The sequence below is a fragment of the Morchella sextelata genome (genome assembly GCF_020137385.1).
Source record: "Morchella sextelata strain SCLS chromosome Unknown scls_27, whole genome shotgun sequence".
NCBI classification, from domain to species: domain Eukaryota; kingdom Fungi; phylum Ascomycota; class Pezizomycetes; order Pezizales; family Morchellaceae; genus Morchella; species Morchella sextelata.
In genome coordinates this window covers 42,481-60,598 of record NW_025408642.1, presented here as the reverse complement: position 1 = coordinate 60,598, position 18,118 = coordinate 42,481, and the positions used below count along the sequence as shown (strand labels likewise).

The 18,118-nt window shown below is 46.2% G+C and overlaps 4 protein-coding genes across 4 annotated transcripts; 3 read left to right on the top strand and 1 right to left on the bottom strand.

Annotated features, from left to right (window-relative positions):
• Nucleotides 1-383: 383 nt before the first annotated feature.
• Nucleotides 384-1,889, top strand: H6S33_008575 (uncharacterized protein; the record flags this gene model as incomplete). The annotated part of the gene is made up of 1 exon (XM_044840015.1): nt 384-1,889. One exon carries the CDS (start codon nt 384-386, stop codon nt 1,887-1,889), a length of 1,506 nt encoding a protein of 501 aa, XP_044687689.1.
• Nucleotides 1,890-2,034: 145 nt separating this feature from the next.
• Nucleotides 2,035-5,181, top strand: H6S33_008574 (uncharacterized protein; the record flags this gene model as incomplete). The annotated part of the gene is made up of 1 exon (XM_044840004.1): nt 2,035-5,181. The coding sequence occupies one exon, from the start codon at nt 2,035-2,037 to the stop codon at nt 5,179-5,181; it is 3,147 nt and encodes a 1,048-aa protein (XP_044687688.1).
• A 9,770-nt stretch (nt 5,182-14,951) lies between these two features.
• H6S33_008573 (uncharacterized protein) lies at nt 14,952-16,672 on the bottom strand (the record flags this gene model as incomplete). Its single annotated transcript, XM_044840128.1, has 7 exons — nt 14,952-15,086; nt 15,153-15,245; nt 15,303-15,554; nt 15,620-15,913; nt 15,979-16,167; nt 16,251-16,594; nt 16,654-16,672. The coding sequence occupies 7 exons, from the start codon at nt 16,670-16,672 to the stop codon at nt 14,952-14,954; spliced, it is 1,326 nt and encodes a 441-aa protein (XP_044687687.1).
• A 743-nt stretch (nt 16,673-17,415) lies between these two features.
• On the top strand, nt 17,416-17,991 carry H6S33_008572 (uncharacterized protein; the record flags this gene model as incomplete). Its single annotated transcript, XM_044840117.1, has 1 exon — nt 17,416-17,991. The coding sequence occupies one exon, from the start codon at nt 17,416-17,418 to the stop codon at nt 17,989-17,991; it is 576 nt and encodes a 191-aa protein (XP_044687686.1).
• Between the last annotated feature and the right edge of the window lie 127 nt (nt 17,992-18,118).

Below are 18,118 nucleotides of genomic sequence, written 5' to 3'. Positions count from 1 at the left end.
CAAAGGTATTAGTCATCATTGGACTATGGTTGGATATATAAGGGGGCGTTGTCTGGTGCTTTTACCTGTTTTCTCTCTTTCCTTCTTTCTTTACGCAACCTCTGTATTCTACTTGCTCGCTAAGGCTCGTAAAGAACTCCCTGATAACAAACCTCGCTTCAAAAACACTTTATTTTACTCCTCTCGGTTTACCCTGGTATACAATACCAGGCTGAGCCAATTCGTCCCCAATCGTACGGTCGCGTTTTGTTGTTCCAAGCGAAAGAAACCTACGAAAACTGGCTTCTAGCGAAGAATTCTCCAGCCTTGACCTCCCGAAAGGAAGGAAAAGAAACCTATCTGAAACATCACTCTACGCCGCCAGAAGAACTGGTCATTCAGTCATGTCGCAGCAATCTTCGCTTCAGTCCTTCTTCACCCAGTCTTCCCAGCAAGGGACAGCTCCTCTACAGAATAGGAACACCCAGGACCCCAACCCAACCCCATCCGGAACTCAGGAGCAGGAGTTTTCCTCAACCTTTGCAAAAGAATCTGACTATAACGACCCCTACCAACCGAGCATCGACTATCTCTATCCAAGTACCGTCCCCCAAACCACTCACACCCTGACAGACTTAAACTACATTACCTGGGCCATCAGACATGCTACCAGCCGGATCTGTCCACCCTCCGACAGGATTGAATACCTCGAAGAGCAATCGATCACTCTCCGGAGAACAGTGGACACACTGAAACACCAAATCGAGGCGCAGACAAACATGATCACCAATATGCATTCGGCGATCCACTCCCTCCTCAACAAACAACCACAACCGCAGCAACCGCAGCAACCGCAGCAACCGCAACAACACCAACAACAGCAACAACAGCGAAAACCACAACAACCGCAGGGACAGAGAATGCCCCCTCCAGCGGTCCCCCAAACAGTCCCCCAAGCAGCGCCACAGGCAGCTCCTCAGGCCCCCCCATCCACACCCCCACAACAAGCCCCACCCCGTGGATGGAAGGCAGGCACCTGGGCCACCATGGCCTCGGCATCCGGTCCTGCTCAAGGAAAATTCCAGGTTGTCGAAAGAAGAAAGAAGCCTGCAAAGCCAAAAGCGGACCCCCTCTTCAAACCAGAGTACACCAAAATCAACAGGGAGATCATTGTTGAAACTACTGCCCCATCCGACGTCAACCCCTCCGAGATCAGGACCCTCGTCAATGCAAGAGTTCAAGACGAGGCCTGCCATTTTATCTCAGCAAGAAGAACACCTAAGGATAACTTTATCTTGGAAACAAAATTCGTTACCCCTGCAACAAAGGCAATGGAATATGCCAAAGAAATTGAGGAGGCCCTCCTCACCCTACAGGTACCGGTCGCTGTCATCCGCGCAAACTCTAAATGGTCAAAGTTTCTCCTCCATGGAATCCCCACAACGGTCGGGGAGGGCATCGAGGCGGGACAATTGGTAGCATCAGAAATTAGAAGCAACTATGGAGAGAACTTCCAACTTGCCCAGGTTCCCCGCTGGATCTCCAGGGCAGAGACTCGAATGGAGAAAACCCACTCGTCAATGGTCATCGCGCTCCCAGGACAAATTACAATGGAAACACTAGGAGTTAAATTCCTATCTCTCTTCAACCGAAGCTGCCATATCGAGGCCTTCCTCCCGACCTTCCCGGATACCCAGTGTGCGAAGTGCCTCGAATACGGCCACCGCCAGGAGAAATGCAAGAACAACGGGAAATGCGGCCACTGCGCCGGAGATCACCTCACCAGTTTCCACCCATGTAATGAATGCCAGGGAGGATATAGATGCACCCACACCCCAACCAGATGCCTGAACTACAAAGGAGCTCATAAGGCCTCCGACCCAGCATGCTCCGAGAGGGCCAAACGCTGATTCCTCAAAGGGAAGGAAAACGCCCCACCCGCTCAAGACCCACCGGCCGCACCCGCCCAAGAGTTGCTTCCAATAGTTCAAGTACCAGCTACCGCCCCGGTCGGAGCCATACCCGTTCCCGAAGACGACCAACATATGACAAATAATGCTTAGGCCTCGAACCACCGCGCTCGCACACCAACTTAATTGTGCACGGAGCGAACTTATTACCAAGGCGGCGGTAGAAGAAGTGGAAACAGACTCTAGTATTTATTTTTTATTATTACAAGAACCATGGACCTCAGCAGAGGGATACCCACCAGAATCAAATCTCCTTTATATTTTTACAGCCAGCAACACCAATACAAAATGTGCAACATACGTCCGCAAACATGCCAACCTCAAACCAAAACACCACTACACATGCGATAATTTCATAGTATCGATTACGGTAGAAATCCAGAACAAGAAAACCCAAATCCTAAACATATACTCCCCAGGCCGAAGTGGCCCCTTTGCCCAAATAGCAAAAACAATCCAAACCCTCGACAACTGTCTAGTAATGGGAGACTTCAACTGCCATCATCAAATGTGGTACGGAGTAACATCAAATGAATACAGGAACAACATCCGAGCAGACCGCGCCAACGGTGCACGGCTAAAACAATGGATAACTCGACAGAAACTGACCCTCCTGAACGAAGCAGGCGTCTTTACACACTTCCCCAGAGACAGAGGAAAAAGGCTTACAATCATCGACCTTACATTTGTAAAAGGCCCAACTCTCGACCACAACCTACGATGGAGCACTGAACCCTATGGAGCGGGCTCAGACCACGGGAGAACCTCCGTTCACTTACACTTGGAAAAACCACCATTTGTACCAAGACGGATGTGGCGACAAACAGACTGGAAGCTATTGGAGAACCACATGTCAAACATTTCCCTCCATGCAGAGGCATGGGAAACCAAGGAACATAAGGAACAAACTGTCGACTTCTTCCTAGAACTGGTCAGGGCAACAATCAGTATAGTAACACCACTCTCGAAGGAAGGACTAAGAGCGAACTCCTGGTGGTCAGAGGAAATGAAACAAATGAAGGCAAGGGTAAACGCGGCAGAAAGGAAGGCGAGAAATACAAAGAAACCCAACCACGTGGAGGAGCACCGGAAGGCATGCAGAGAATGGACAGCCATGATCCGGAAAGCAAAAGCGGACCAGCGGGAAAAGACGATGAACGAGGCGAAAGGTAGTGAGGTCTGGAGAATCCTAAATGCAGGAAGGAGAATAGACACAATCATACAAACAATACAAGGTGAAGAAAGGTTTGCGGGGAAGTGTCAAGCTCTAAGAGCCCAACTTTTCCCCTCAAAACGGACGTCTCCCGACCATCCCCCCCTAAACATTAGGCCCCCCTCTTTTGACCTTAGCAACACCTTCGACATAGTCACCCCCGAAGAACTTAATAAAGCAATCGACTCCTGTCCAGCGCATTCGGCGACCGGCCCAGACGGCATCCCCTATACCTTTATTAAAGCAATAGTGAGAGCAAACACAACTCTAATTCAAGACATGTTCTCCGACATGCTCCGGCACGGAGTACACCCAGCGGAATGGAAAATAGCTAAGTGCATCCCGATCCCGAAACCCGGCAAAGCAAACTATCATGAAGCAAAAGTCTATCGGCCCATTTCCCTTCTACAATGCTTCAGCAAAATTCTGGAGAGGATAGTGGCTCAGAGACTCTGCACCGCTGGAGAAATCGTAGGCACACTCTCAGCAAATCAATTTGGAGGAAGACCAACCATTTCGGCAATCGACGCCCTCCTGAGAACTTTAACACCAATACAACAAGAATTACTACTGAAAAACAGTACCGGAATCGCTCGGGGAGACAGGCCAGCGATCCTAACCAACGATATCCAAGGAGCATTTAACTGCATCGACCACCTACTCCTCGCGGAAATCATGCATCAACAAAAATTCCCTACCTACTTAACAGAATGGTGCAAGGAATTCAATACCGGCAGAAAACTACAGTTCCAATTTAACCATGAGCTAGAGGAACTACAGCCCTATGATTCTGGAGTGCCGCAAGGTAGCCCCATGTCCCCAGTACTATTCATGATTTACGCTGGAGTAATCCTGGACCCAACAAGCAGCCCGAAAGAGATGGACACCACATATATCGATGACGATGCGCTGGTACAAATATCCAAAACACCAGGTTTCACAATCAAGAGAATGGAGGAACGAATGAGACAGAGACTAATAAAAGCTGAGCCACTTCAAATCAAATATGACCCGGATAAATCCGACCTGATCTTCTTCCGGCCCACCACATCATCCACACCACAACCACGACTCTCGGTCAAAATTAACAATACCACCATACACCCCAAGGAGAGGCTTAAATATGTAGGAGTCTGGATAGACCCAACCCTCTCCTTCCGGCCCCACATCGAAGCAGCGATCGCAAAAGGCCTTAAAGCCCTCCACCAGATTCGATACACCGCCCGCCTGCCAGGAATAACGGTTAAAACAATCCATCGTATCATAACACAAGGCTTCCTTCCAAGTGTACTCTACGGATCCGAGGCTTGGTGGACTGGCGCAGACCACATTATAAGATCCCTTGAACCACTATATAATGAAGCGGCCCGGATCATCACTGGCCTACCACGATGGACCAAAAGAGCTAAACTCCTCCGAGAAGGAAGCCTACCCCGCTTAGAACATCTCCTGACATATCGCTCAAGAAAGTACGGAACTAGAATACTCTGCACCGACGCAACCCACCCCAACAATGAATCCCTAATCGAGCTCCTCCCATACAGAGAAGCAAATATCAAAGGAACAGGCTTACACCGAATCGCCTCCCTACTACTCCCATACCAGACCCCCGGAAATGCGAGAGATAAGTGGAACCAAAATAAATTACTACGCAACCACCTGTTGGAAGAATGGAACACACAATCAATACCGAACTACCACCATCGGGGGGAATTCCGCCCCCCTCCCAAGATAGCGAAACTCACCCTTACGGAAGCAAAAAAAGTATTTCAAATCCGGTGCCAAACCACCCGAATCGACAAACACGCAGTACACACAGACTCCGAACCATGCCAGTGTGGTATGGAAAACTCAGCGAAACATATACTTATGGAATGCCCAGCGTGGGCTCGAATCCGCGCCCCTCTGATAGAGAAGATCCCCGGAGCGATGACCTGGGAAAACTGGATGTTTACAAACCTGAGAACGGACCTCATCCTACAATTTGCAAAACAATCTCAACTCTCGAAATGGTACTAGTCGGCGGACGCGGAGGCGGACCTGGAAGAGGGGATGGAAGAAAATGATTAGGGACGGGATTAGGAAGGGCAGTTTCCTTTTACTCTTTAAATTTGTTTTTATTTTTTGTCTTGATGGATCCAGCGCTCGAGTCCACTGAGACATGTTATTCCTCCTTGTCGTTGGGTTTTCTGGTTGAATGTCGTTCTGGAATTTCCTTGTTACTGTTATTGTTTGTGTTGGTTAGTGCTTGCTTTGTTCTTGTTTTGTTCGTTTGCATTTGTGTTTGTTGTTTTTCTTTTCTTTCTTTTGTTCGGTTCGTGTTTTAGGCGGTTGGGTCGGTGTGTGATAAGTCTTGTACTTCAAAGCAATATAAGTTTCTTCTTCTTCTTCTGTATTCTACTCGCTCGCCTCTGGCTCGCGATAGGATTTCTTCCCCCCGAGATGGAGTTATACTGATTCTCGAATTGCTTCGGTCCCTGAACTTCCCTCGCTCGACACCCCCCATTCTTTGTTCGTTCGGTGCCCTCAAGGGACGCGTCCACCGTTCACCCCTCGCCAAACCAGCGGCTACTCTTGAAAGCCGCCTTTGCCCCTCCTTATTTTCACACATCGCACAAGTGATCCCACACGTCGGGTACGCACACTGTCAGTAATCTCTAGTCAGCGAGAACCTACTGCCAAAGCGCTCGACAGCCCGCGAAGTTAGCGACCTCTCGGTCGCGAAACTATCGTCAAATTTTTTACCCGAGGTCCTGTGACCTTACCCCTCTTTATCGGCCTTAACCAGGCAACCCATTCTTAACCGAGGTGGCCCACTCCCCTCACCCCAACCCAACCGGTCTCCGAGACCACCCCTCAACACAATACGGTCGGCACTTTCGATTGCGACCCCCATACATACTGAGCCTTCGGCTCACCCTCCTTTTTGCATGTCCCCTCCAGAGGACACCACTTCAACTACGACTCGGGCACAGTCTTTAGCCGTTGCTCCAGGGACCGACGACCCCACCCATTTTTACCTGACCTATCGGTCAACACTCCTCAATTCCTCGCTGCCTGACAACCAGATGCCCGAGGACCCACACTCGACCCACCCCCCCTCGTTTTCCACCCTGACGCTGTTGCGGTTGGCTTTTCCTGCCTTCGTGCGCGTGGTTTCCCAGTCCTGTTAAGGTTCGTCCACAGATATGACACCGGGAACGTTGGTAATGATATCGTTTCAGTTGAACACCATGTTTAGGATTGTGCTCGCTTATGTAGTTGACGGAGAAGTTTGGGGTTCATTCTTACCACGGGGAGGTTTCTTTGTTGTCGCTTAGATTCTGCTTACCTGTACCACTTGTTATTCGCGCCCTCTTCTTGCGCTATTTTTTCTTATCATGTACGTAGTTCTCGTAGCTGCGGTAGTTAGTTTTTGTACCTTGTTTTTGTCTTCGGGTTAGTCGGTGGAGGTTGTAGTCGGGTAGTTCGGTGTGCGATAAGCTTCGGCTTCTAAGCATTATAAGATTCTTCTTCTTCTTCTTCTGTATTCTACTCCACAAATATTATTCTTGTTCTACTCTACGTAATAGGGTTCAGTTTGATTGTGAGATCAAACAGAGCTACCCCATAGTGCATAGTTACGAATATCTTCTACTACGTTCTTGCTTCTGTTGTATTCCTTGGCACTATAGTCTCTCGTCTATAGATCCACGTTATAAGAAAATCTCAGCATAGTAAGAATTGCTCAATGAGTTTTTTCGAAGCTTTGATGCGCTAGAATATACTAGGCTTAATCCTATCAAAATAAATCAAATCAGAAGCAAAGTATGTTACCATCAGAGATTCTTGAACCCCCCAATATTTAGATATAGTAATATATAAATATTAACATCCAGGCGGGGTATTCAGTTCTCAAAAGATATGGCCTTCTCATAACTATTGATGGGCATGAAACCAGGTATTGAGCTTTCCGAACGAGATAAGACAAGACCAATGAAAATAGTTTTGGGATCATCTCGAGACTATTATTAGTTGGTTTTGAAACATATCGCAAGACTCTTTAAAGCACTTCCAAAAGGTTTTGGAGATCATGTACCTTTTGAAACAAATATTTCTTCAACAAGATTACCATTAGCACATACAGTTGAAGCAATGACTGAAAATATGGCTTATATGTTCCAGTATTTTTCTTAAGCGGACGAGTAGCGAGTATTCCGCAGGGTACGAAGGGGTAGTAGAGTTCGGTATGGGAGCCTGCAATAGGGATCTGGAGGGACTCTAGTGTTGGTAAGGGTCAACGGACCAAGGGAAGCAGCAGCGCGGTGGTCTTCTTGAGTTAAGAAGAGGAAATAATATTATATAATAATAGATAGCGTAGGCACAGAAGACGTTGCGTATCAAAAGAAAGAAGAGAAAGAGAACAGAAACGAGGACGGCACCTCCTAATATACCAAAGGAAATCCCAACGATTACAAATCCAAAGTAACTCATATACTTACAACTGACAGAACCCGATAGAATTCAATAGAACCTTTCTGACTAATCCAACTCCTCGTAACCCAGTATATTAACTAATCGATCCATGAAAACTTTCAACTATTTCCTACTTTTGGAATTTTTCCCAACGTCTTGAGACGTCTCGAGACTTTGTGGAGAGTCCAGAGACAATACCTACTACTCCTCAACATAAGGTGAGACAAAACCACCTTAAATATGGTCTTGTCTTGTCTCGTGCCTATAACTACTAATAAAACGATATTTATTTGCGAAAATAATTCGCAATTGTGTCTTCGACATATGGCTAAGTAGAACTTGAACCTGTATAATAACCTACATTATTATACGAATGTGGGCTATTTATATATAGTTAAGGTAGTATAGACTAATAGGAGGAATAGGAACACTAGATTAGTACCGCAGCATATTCCACCACATGAATGTTAACTACAGCCCCAGTTCCTTTCCCCTATATGAGAAAGAAGGGGTCTAGAGATGAGATGTCTTGAAGCTTCTTCTCGAAATCTCATAGGTCCGCCAAAAGAGAAAAAACCTGCAAAAATTATGAAATACATTCTCTACTATAATGTCAGATTAAGCCTGATCATATATCATCAACCTTCATCTTATTAGGGCCTTAAAAAATGATAGTGTTGAAGGCAATTTAAATCACGATAAGGTCACAATCCCTCTAATAGCACTGGGTAATGAATCGAGTAATGAATCATTTCTACTGTGTAACATTTGTGTGGGAATTATGTGCTGCGAAAGTGACCATCTGGGCCATAGGCTATGTTCCGAAGAAATGAATACAATTTACCTGTGGAAAGGCATCCGAGAAATGAATTGTAAGTTTCATTGGACATCTTTCTTGAATGATTTCTTAAAACAGAAACTGTATTCTATTGCCAAGAGTGGTAGCTATAGTATCTGATACTACTTTAAGTAAAAAAAACGAAAAATAGTGGAACTGAACCTAGGTTATTAAGCTAACAAAACCTAGAATCTATCGCTTGAGCTATAAATAATTATAGTTCTTACCTACCTGCGCTTATATACACTGAACTCATTAAGTCTAGATTAACATATTCCGGAAATGCATCATAGAAATGCTCTATGGAAATGCATCATGGAAATGCATCAAACGGCCCTGGAAATGCATCCACTGTCCCAATTCCAACCGATCCCTACGAGAAATGAATCAAATGATTCGGTTCCAAATTTTTGTTTGCAGCTTAAGGTACCATTTGATCTATTTCCCGACCTACTAGAGTCGGAAACAATTGTAGCAACCTATGTTTACAAAAGGGCAAAAACAATTTTCGAGGATGCAATTTCAACGCAACTTGACTACTCAGTGCAACTCAATTCAATGAACCATTGCTATAGAGTAGCGAGCTGAATATGCTGTTAATGTATCTAGAAGATGCCATAAAATTAAATACAAAATAGGAATAAAACTATAATGCATGTAGTAACTAGATATGACTGGGTACTCGCTGTAACAGGGTCTATTTTAAGAGAAATAGAATAGGATAAAATAGAGATGGGCGTGTAAGATAGACAAACAGGTTACAGATTATTCAAAGATAGTATCGCTAGAACTCAATAATCTTTAAAGGTTCTGCTATTGATAAGAATTTGATTTTTTTTCTTGGATCAAGACTGGAGAGGACAGGACTCAAGGGCGAGAATGAGCCTGAGTACTTATACTCCGAAGGCCTCTATTCTCTGCTTCAAACTCCTGACTAAGTTCCAGTGGAGCCATTCCTTGGTCCGGGAAACAATACCACCACTACCCCACTTTTCTCTAAACTTCAGCAATCGTTTCCGATATCCAAGGGAACTATCCTTAGTCAAAGCTTTTGTAACGTATACAGCTTTGGTTGCCATACAATCGGAGCCTGCATGAATTAGCTGCTGCTCAGGTGTAAGCTTAATTATTGCTGTACAGCTTTCGATTATTGTAGACTTCCTTGGCATAGTTCCTGCCACTGTCAGTCTATAATGGAGCTATTTCAACTGTCTGCTGTATGAGTACACACAGGGCCCGGTTACATGCTAAGAGTTATTATTAGAAGCCAGTTGCACGGTGATATGCAAGTACCGGCAGTGTGATTAGCTATCAGCTGTTAAAGTAACTATATTCCGGATGCTATGAAGGGGATCTATTTATGGGAGCAATAACTGCCGAGTCTATGCCTCGCCAGTGACTAGAAGACCGGCCATAGTGAAGCTCTGATTGCCGGGTGATCCTCTGTATCCTCTGAGCATTGCAAGTCCGCCGAAGGGCAGGGACTATGCTTGGGAAGTCTACAATAAGCGAAAGCTCTACAGCAATGATTAAGCTTACACTTGAGTGGCAGCTCATTCACGCAGTCCCTCGGTTGTGTTACAACCAAGTCTACAGGTGTTACAAAGACTTTGACTAAAGGTGGTTGCCTTGAGTATCGGAAACACCTGTTGAGGCTTAGAGAAAAGCGGGGTAGCGGTGGTATTGTTTCCGGCACTGAGGAAATGCTTCACCGAAACTTAGTCAGGAGTTAGAAGTAGAGAATAGAGGCCTTCGGAGTATAATTACTCAAGCTCATTCTCGCCCTTCAGTCCTGTTCTCTCTAGTTTTCATCAGAAAGAAAAACCAAGTTCTTATTGGTAGCAGAGCCTTTACACATTATTAAGTTCTAGCGATAGTATCTATGAATAATCTGCAACTTGATTGTCTATCTTGCACGGCTGTCTCTATTCTATCCGATTCTATTTCTGTTAGAAAGGACCCCTATTATACGGTGTACCTGTAATGCTCAGAGTATACAGGGAATAAGCAGGTAATCAGAGCTTCACTCTGGCTGGTCTTGTAGTCATTGCTAAGGCGTAGACTCGTCAGTAATCGCTCCCATGAATATATCCTCTTCCTAGCATTTAGAATGTAGTTACTCTGAAAGCTGATAACTAACCACACTGCTGGTACTTGCATATCAATGTGCAACTGGCTCCGTTACACTCGCTTAACATCATACAGCACTACAACAATTATAAAACCACAATTCAAACAATACCCGAAATATATTCTACTGCCTATATGCATTGCGGGGTGTCAAAAATAATGGGATGCCACGGGTTCGGTGTTCAACGAGTTCGGTCACAACGAACTCCTGTCCCCACGACCAACCAAGGTGATTGGTAGTAAAAGGGAATAGATAGAATTAAACAAAACATAGCACACATCAGTATTTAGTATACCAGCACTCAGCCTCAAGTACAGCTTGAACTCGATGAACCATTGTTTCTGCCAAAACATCAAAAAGATTAGGATCAAGTAACTCCCAACAATGAATTACAGCATCAACCATCTCCTGTCTAATAGCTCTTGGATTCTTTGTGCCTCTGTCTACAAGGTCCGGGTAAAACTTCTGAAGGTAGTGTTTGATAATTGACCAGATGTGCTCGATAGGATTGAGATCAGGGGAGTAGCGAGGAAGGCTTTTTAGAACAACCGGATGGGCTATCAACCATCTTTTTAGAGGAAGGTGGGTTTATGCACTGTCGATAATAAAATAGACCTCCTGCCCTTCTTCTTTATCTCGGATTATATCTTCCCAGATATTTAAAAATTATCTATCAATGCTCCGAATAAGTGACAAACTTGTAACCCCCCCACCTCTTGAAGTTTCATCAGGGAACACATGGTCAAACATCCCGTATTTGTTACCCATAAAACATACAGTCATCATCTGGCTGATTTTGCTCTGACCTACTGTCACTCTAGGCTCTACGCATGCCTTTGTCCATTTTTCTTTGGGTAGCGAAAGGTCCAAGACAGTCGTTTCCCTCACCCTCTTTCAATTGTAACATCATCACCCCACATGCAGCGACTTCTCCACATCTGTCCATACCAATTCTGATGTTCGATGGCCCAAGCGAGCCTCTCCTGTGCTATTGTATCATTCAATTTGATACGGTCTTGTGCAACCCATTTTCGCATATTGACTTCTCTAAGTCTTCGTCCGATGGTGGACTCGCTTAGGGTAATCAGAGGTTCAACCCTTTTCTCGATGTCTAAATAACTCTGATGCCTATCACTCATTGCCTCTGCTAATATTGCTGTATCCTGCTCTTCTGTAGTTTTCCTTTTTCTACCTCGGCCTTCTGCCTCTTACCCTTCAAGTTTTAGCTGTTCCCGGCCTCTTTTTACAGTCCTACCGACCGTAGAAAGAGGTATGCCTAAGTTGGCAGAGATCTCGCGCATAGGAATGTTTCCATCATGCATTCCTAGTACTTCTCCCCTCTGGAATGGGGTCAAATGCCGTCCCATAGTTTGATTAGGCGTTAGGGTTCATGGTACGGCGGGGGGGGCACGGGGTTGCTTGCGGGGGTGCCCGCGGGGGTGCGGTATCGCGATGTTTGAAGCGGTTCGAACCCGTTGCGTCCCATTATTTTTGACACCCCGCAATATTTACCTCCACGGTGCCTGAAGATCGCTATAGATTTAATGGTAACAGTATGTATTAAGCGAGGTTCACTCTTTTAGTCTCCAAAGTGAAATTTGCAAATGTCAATTGTACACCCTCCAATCTAATATCTTCTTTATCCTTCCAGTATCTACGAGCTGTAAAAGCTCTCTAACGAAAGTTTTTGTTGTTACTCAGTTTGCTCGTCCCTACCCACTTCCATGTCAAGTTGCGAAACAAGCAAAGCCTACGGCGCGTTAATAAATTGAAGGATGAAGGGGAGTAAAGACACCATATATTGGAGTTCCCCTCTGAGTTTCAGAGGTTGTAGTTAGTACTTAATTGAGCGATTCGTGAGTGCGAATTGGAACCCTATGCAGTATTTTATTTACTTCTCATTTTATTCCTGCAGTTTGCACAATTTATATTGCGCAACAGTTGTAAAACCGAGTGTATTTTTATAACAAGTTGCTATACACAGTTTGTATAATTCTAAGGTTATCAAGAAAATAGTGGAAGTTATATTCAAAAAAGTGGGTTCGGATATGGTCTACATTCTGGTTGTGACTCTTCTATAGTTGTGGTTATAGTTGTTTTGAGGTCTGTTGCGTTGCATCCCCGAAAATTGTTTTTTCCCTTTTGTAAGCATAGGTTGCCATCAATAAGCCCAATATCGGGCTTATATAATTCTTTAAGCAGGCTTATACAAATACCCGTTCTAACCCTAAAGTAATTTCAAGTAGGTACCGAATGGTAGGAGAGTTGCTTGAATGGTAAATTAACAACAAGGCTTTAAGGATACTCGTAATCTTGGAATATTACTCGCAACAGTAATTCATATCTCACCGATCATTTATGCCGTATGCAGACCACTCATCAGTATCTTTACTGGCTATCTCAATAACAGCCGAATATATACAATACAGAGACTTTTTTAGTTCTGGTTTATAAATGAATCTGAAGCCCATTGATCGACACCCTCTATACCTTCAACATTTGGTGCTTATGTCTTCCGGTAGACATTCCATGATTTTTCCGCCGGCCCTGGAATCCTGAATTCACAGAGTCATTCTAAATGAAATCCCTAAATAGTTAAAGCTGATATGGAAAGATAATCTTCAGACTCGTGAATAATTCATTATCTGGCATTTGAAGTATATTTACCTTCATGCTTGATCATACTCGCTAGACTATGTATATGAAGGTTTTTGACCACTATTCGAAAAACAATCACTCAGTTTAAAGCATTTCAATCTAGCTAAAATCCCCTGCGAAATCTCTCTAATATACAGTGTAAGGCAAAATCATTGTAGAAGTATGGAAAGAATCATATTAGCTCAGTCAGCCACCTAACCCTGTTTTTAAACCCCTATTTCTATAATAATTATTCCTCTCACTTTAGACCTACATATCGCCAGTGAATTTGTAGCCAATTCATACGGTCCAAGGGACGGGCCGACATACGTACTCGGCCCTTTCCTTTTTTTAATCATTAGTTTCAATTGTTTTTGTGTACATGAATATCGCATGAAGATAAAAACTTATAGCGTGAACAAAACCCCTGCCATCCCCCGCCCGGTCCCTTTTTCTAGTAACTATGGTCTGATACCAACCGGATATCTTCTTACAAAGCAAATGTCAAGAAAATTCCCCTGACTACCACAAATCGAAAAACATAACAAAGGAAAAGGTAAAAGAGTAACCAAATAGCTAATATAACCGTACCATGCGATGTATCTTGGGTCCGCGATCGAATATAGTATAATATCGAAAGGGAACTCCTCCTTATGGGGCTAAGCCGGTGTCAAGAATTTAGCCGTTACCTGGCTGGCAGAAAGAGATTAGCCGAATTTACCCGAGGCTCGGTTCGGTTGTTGAGAGCGGAGAAACTGCCATGTTTATTGTTCATTATCTTGTAGGCTGCACAATCTCCGTGTTTCTGGTGAGAATGCATTAACTAGAGAAGAGAAAAAAGTTTAAGTTCTTCGGTAAGGAGGAGTTTCAAGAGAGAGAAGTTCAACCCCCGCGCAATTGGCCCATTGCGGGGCTGTTTAGACTTGCAGGTTGCCCCACTTATTCGAAATAGCCTACATAGACAGTGGCTGGTGTATGGCTCTATATGTAGCTTGGTTGCGATTCTGTGTGGTAGGAACTCAGTCGACGCACTCCTGGGAGTATGATTAACCTGGGGGTTATGACAAACACCTCAGAAAATCAAAACGATTTTAGCAAAACAGCACTCTTGGTGACTCCTGATAATTAAAAACGGTTCTCCATATTCTTGCAAAGAATAGAGTCTGTTCTAAAGAATTCTCGTTTATTCCTTCTTGAATTTAGGTGAAATTAGTCATACCTCTAGTTTAACATACTCCTAGGCTTGCGCCTGCGGTTACATTTTGCGGTAGGAGCTAAGCGAGTGGGTTTGTTGGTTTGCGCTCACATTTAAGTGCCAATGGGATCATCGGGTCACGGACAACTAATCACCAGAATGTGGAGGAATCGCATTCAGGTCCAGTCACAAAGGACCTCTACCACGCGCACCCACAGTTCCTACCCAGGACTCTTGCTCCTTATTTATCGGTATATAAGGACTCTATTTTTGTACCTAGAATAAACAAGCAGTTTAAACACTAGTGTGATCTGTTCTGCTTGAACCCTCCTCACCCTTATATAACCTGACATACTTGAACCTCAAATATTGCAGTCTCGTGCGAGACTGGGTAAAGCGCACGGAATGACTACTATAATGGACATCTTTGCCATAAATGAACCAATGGATCCTTTTACCAATTGACACCAAACTGATACCCTCCCGTCAAGCACCCATCACCGACCTAAAAGGCTGCACTCCTCCGACGAGACTTAATCTTTACGGTCGCGCTTCCCCTCCGCCTGGCCAGTAAAAAACAAAAACGCCCCGAAAAGAACGACGGAACACACCAAGAACTCACTCGCCGTGAATTCTTCAGCAAACGTTCTCCCTCTAGCTATCAATACCTTCATTAAGTGCGGTCAGTAGTAGTACGGTTATATGAGTGTGTCACCGGGTGGAGGGGGACCTACCAAGATGATTACAGCCGGGAAGAAAGCAATCCCCAAAGTCATTGGCCAATTCTCGACCCGTCCCTCTACTTTCGCCTCAGCCGCTGGGCGCTGCTAAAGATATCATTAGCCCCCCTACAAAAAACGAAGAAGCAGGGGGTCGCAGCTTACAGCCTCGGCGATCAAGGCGGCCTCCAGCATCTTGCGTTTGATGCGCTTTGAAAGCTGCTCAAACTCATAGAGTGCTGCGCAACCCCGTTTTGTGGGCCAAGAGCGCGGGAGCACCTCGCCGGTTAGGACAGGGATGTAGGACATATGTTCGCGCAGCAAGGCTAGTGTGTTCTCTACAAGCTCGAGAGCACGAATGTAGGGGTTAGGATCGCGTTTTGTTGTCCTACCCAGCTGCTGGATGCTTATTGTGCCCTGTATTTGCTTGTTAATCATAAATCAAGAGGGTATATATGCGGTAGAAGAGCGGGTGAGGTTACCTTGCGCCGAACCTGCGTATCAATCTCGTCCAGGGCATCGCCCCAGTGCTCGGCAATCTTGAGAAAGCACTTGACTGTCCACTCTGCGATGCGGAACTCGTCGCCTTCATGCAAGAGCTGGCGGGGGAGCGGGGCGCAGTAGGCCGTGAGTTGCCAGGGCAGGTCGTTCAAGATGAGCGTGGTGTTGCCAGCCCGCTTGCGGATGCTTGTGAGGGCCAGAGTGAACTTCTTCTCTTTGATGTGGCGGGTACCGATGGGATTGCGAGTGTAGTATGTAATTCCCAAGCAGTAGAACTAATGTTGGTGGTTAGAATTCAGGGTGAGTGGGCGGTGGGCGAAGGTGTAGGTAGGGGGATTACCAGTGACGGGTTCTCAACCCGCATACCGTAGCACGCCGTGGCGCTGAGATGGCGCCGCAGAACCCAGATATCAAACGGGAATGTGTCCGCATACTCGTTCAGGACGGTACTCATCAGTACCGCGGTCACCGCGCTCGGGGTGACCTCCTGCACATCAATTTCCCTCCCCCTCCAAAGCCCTTCCGACCTCTACCACACACACAAATCATCCAATCCATCAGCAACTGTACACTACTCACTACTCCTTCGAGAAAACCACCCATAAAACCAACCTTCTTCCGCAAATGGTCCACAAACCCGCCCGTGTCACACCCCACCCGGAGCTCCAGGGCATCCCGAGGATGTGAGCTATAAGCAACCCCCATCCAGCTGAAGTCGCGCACGCGGAACGCCTCCCCCTCCCCCTCAGTGCGGTAAGAAGTGAGCTCCGCCAGCTGGGCCTGGAGGGTCCTATCAAGGGCTGAACGAATGACATGCGGGTCGATGGGCTCGTTTCCATCCTCAAACGGATTAACAGGCCCTCGAGCTCCCTCCTGTCGGAAGCGGGGCTCCGCGAGGCGTCTGCGTAGGGTCGTAGTCCCCCAGGGCCATATAGTGGCGTCTACAGCTTCCGCGGCTATCGGCGTCGGGTTATTGAGACAATATTCGTTTTCAGTGAGGAGAGGGTTGGCATACCGGGTGGTAGGGCTTCCATGCGTAGCTCTTATTAGCAAAGTAGGGGAGTAGTAGTTGGAAAGCACGGGCAGCGGAGCTATGGGGGGTAGTGAGGAAGGGTTATGTATCGCCGGATCGCGGCTACGTGGAATTAGAAACACCGGATTTGGCCGTAACTTTTTCTTTAAAAAAAAAGAAAAAAATAAAAGAAATTATGTCGCAGAACAGAGTGAGGTGTTCTGACACCGTCTATCTATCTACTATGTACTGGAATATCATCATCCGTTGATTGTTGCAGTCTGATTGGTTGACAGCGACAGGGGTGTTTTGTAAGCACGACACATCAAATTTTGTTTCTTTGGTGCGGTTACCCTACCCGATCTTGTTCAGTTACCCTGCCTATTTTGAGATGGTTACCCTACCCGATTAGTGCGGTTGCCCTGCCTGCTCTGAGCCGTTACCCTACCTTTTTTGGGAGTTACACTACCTGCTCAGTGCCATTACCCTGCCTATTTTCCTGCTTAGCCCAAACCCTAACCCTGACCTTACCCATGAGACCAGCCCAACCAACGGAACCCTTTATGATTAAATAATAAATATAGCTATTTAGTAGTCAAATATGAGCAGAATAGGCGAGTGAGACAAACAGTAGTTGGCGGGGGGTGCGAAGAGGGAGAGGGAAGACCAGTAAGAGGGAGAGAGGAGGTGCCAGTGCGGTGGAGGAACGGTGAAGGGAGCTGGAATATATCAGAGCTGGCACTGGAGCCGGTACTAGAGCTAGCAATGGAGCTGGCACCGGAGCTGGCATATAGTGGAGTGGGCACCGGAAGGGGCATTGGAGCCGGCATTGGAGCTGGCACAGCAGCTGGCATCGAGGCGAACGCCGGAGTAGTCACTCGAGCGGTCATCGGAGCGGACACAAGAGCGGGAACACGAGCAGGAACACGAGCGGGAACAGGGGTGGGCACAAGAGCGGGCACAGGAGTGGGCGTTAGAGCTGGCACTGGAGCTGGCACTGGAGCGGGCACCGGAGTGGGTACCGCAGCTGCCACCAGAGTGAGCATCAGAGCTGGCACTGGAGCTGGAAGCGAAGCGGGCACTGGAGCTTGCAGAGAAGCGGACACTGGAGCTTGCAGAGAAGCGGGCACTGGAGCTGGCATGTATTTGAGGCGGCACTGCAGCCGGGATCTAATGGAGCTGGCACTGGAACGGGCATTAGAGATAGCATTCGGACAGCCCCGGCTAGAGCTGGCACTGGACCTGGCATTGAAAATCGGAAATAGATCTCCAGAGCAAAATCTAGGCTTTTATGCGACATGGCCGGGAAAACAAACCATGAGACGGCTAAGACAAAATTAACTAATTACTGGAGTTGCCTAGATACTACACATAGGTGGGAGAGAAGGGGACCTCGCGGTCGCGAGGTGGCGCACCCCTAGTCTACTATGTACTGGAATATCATCATCCGTTGATTGTTGCAGTCTGA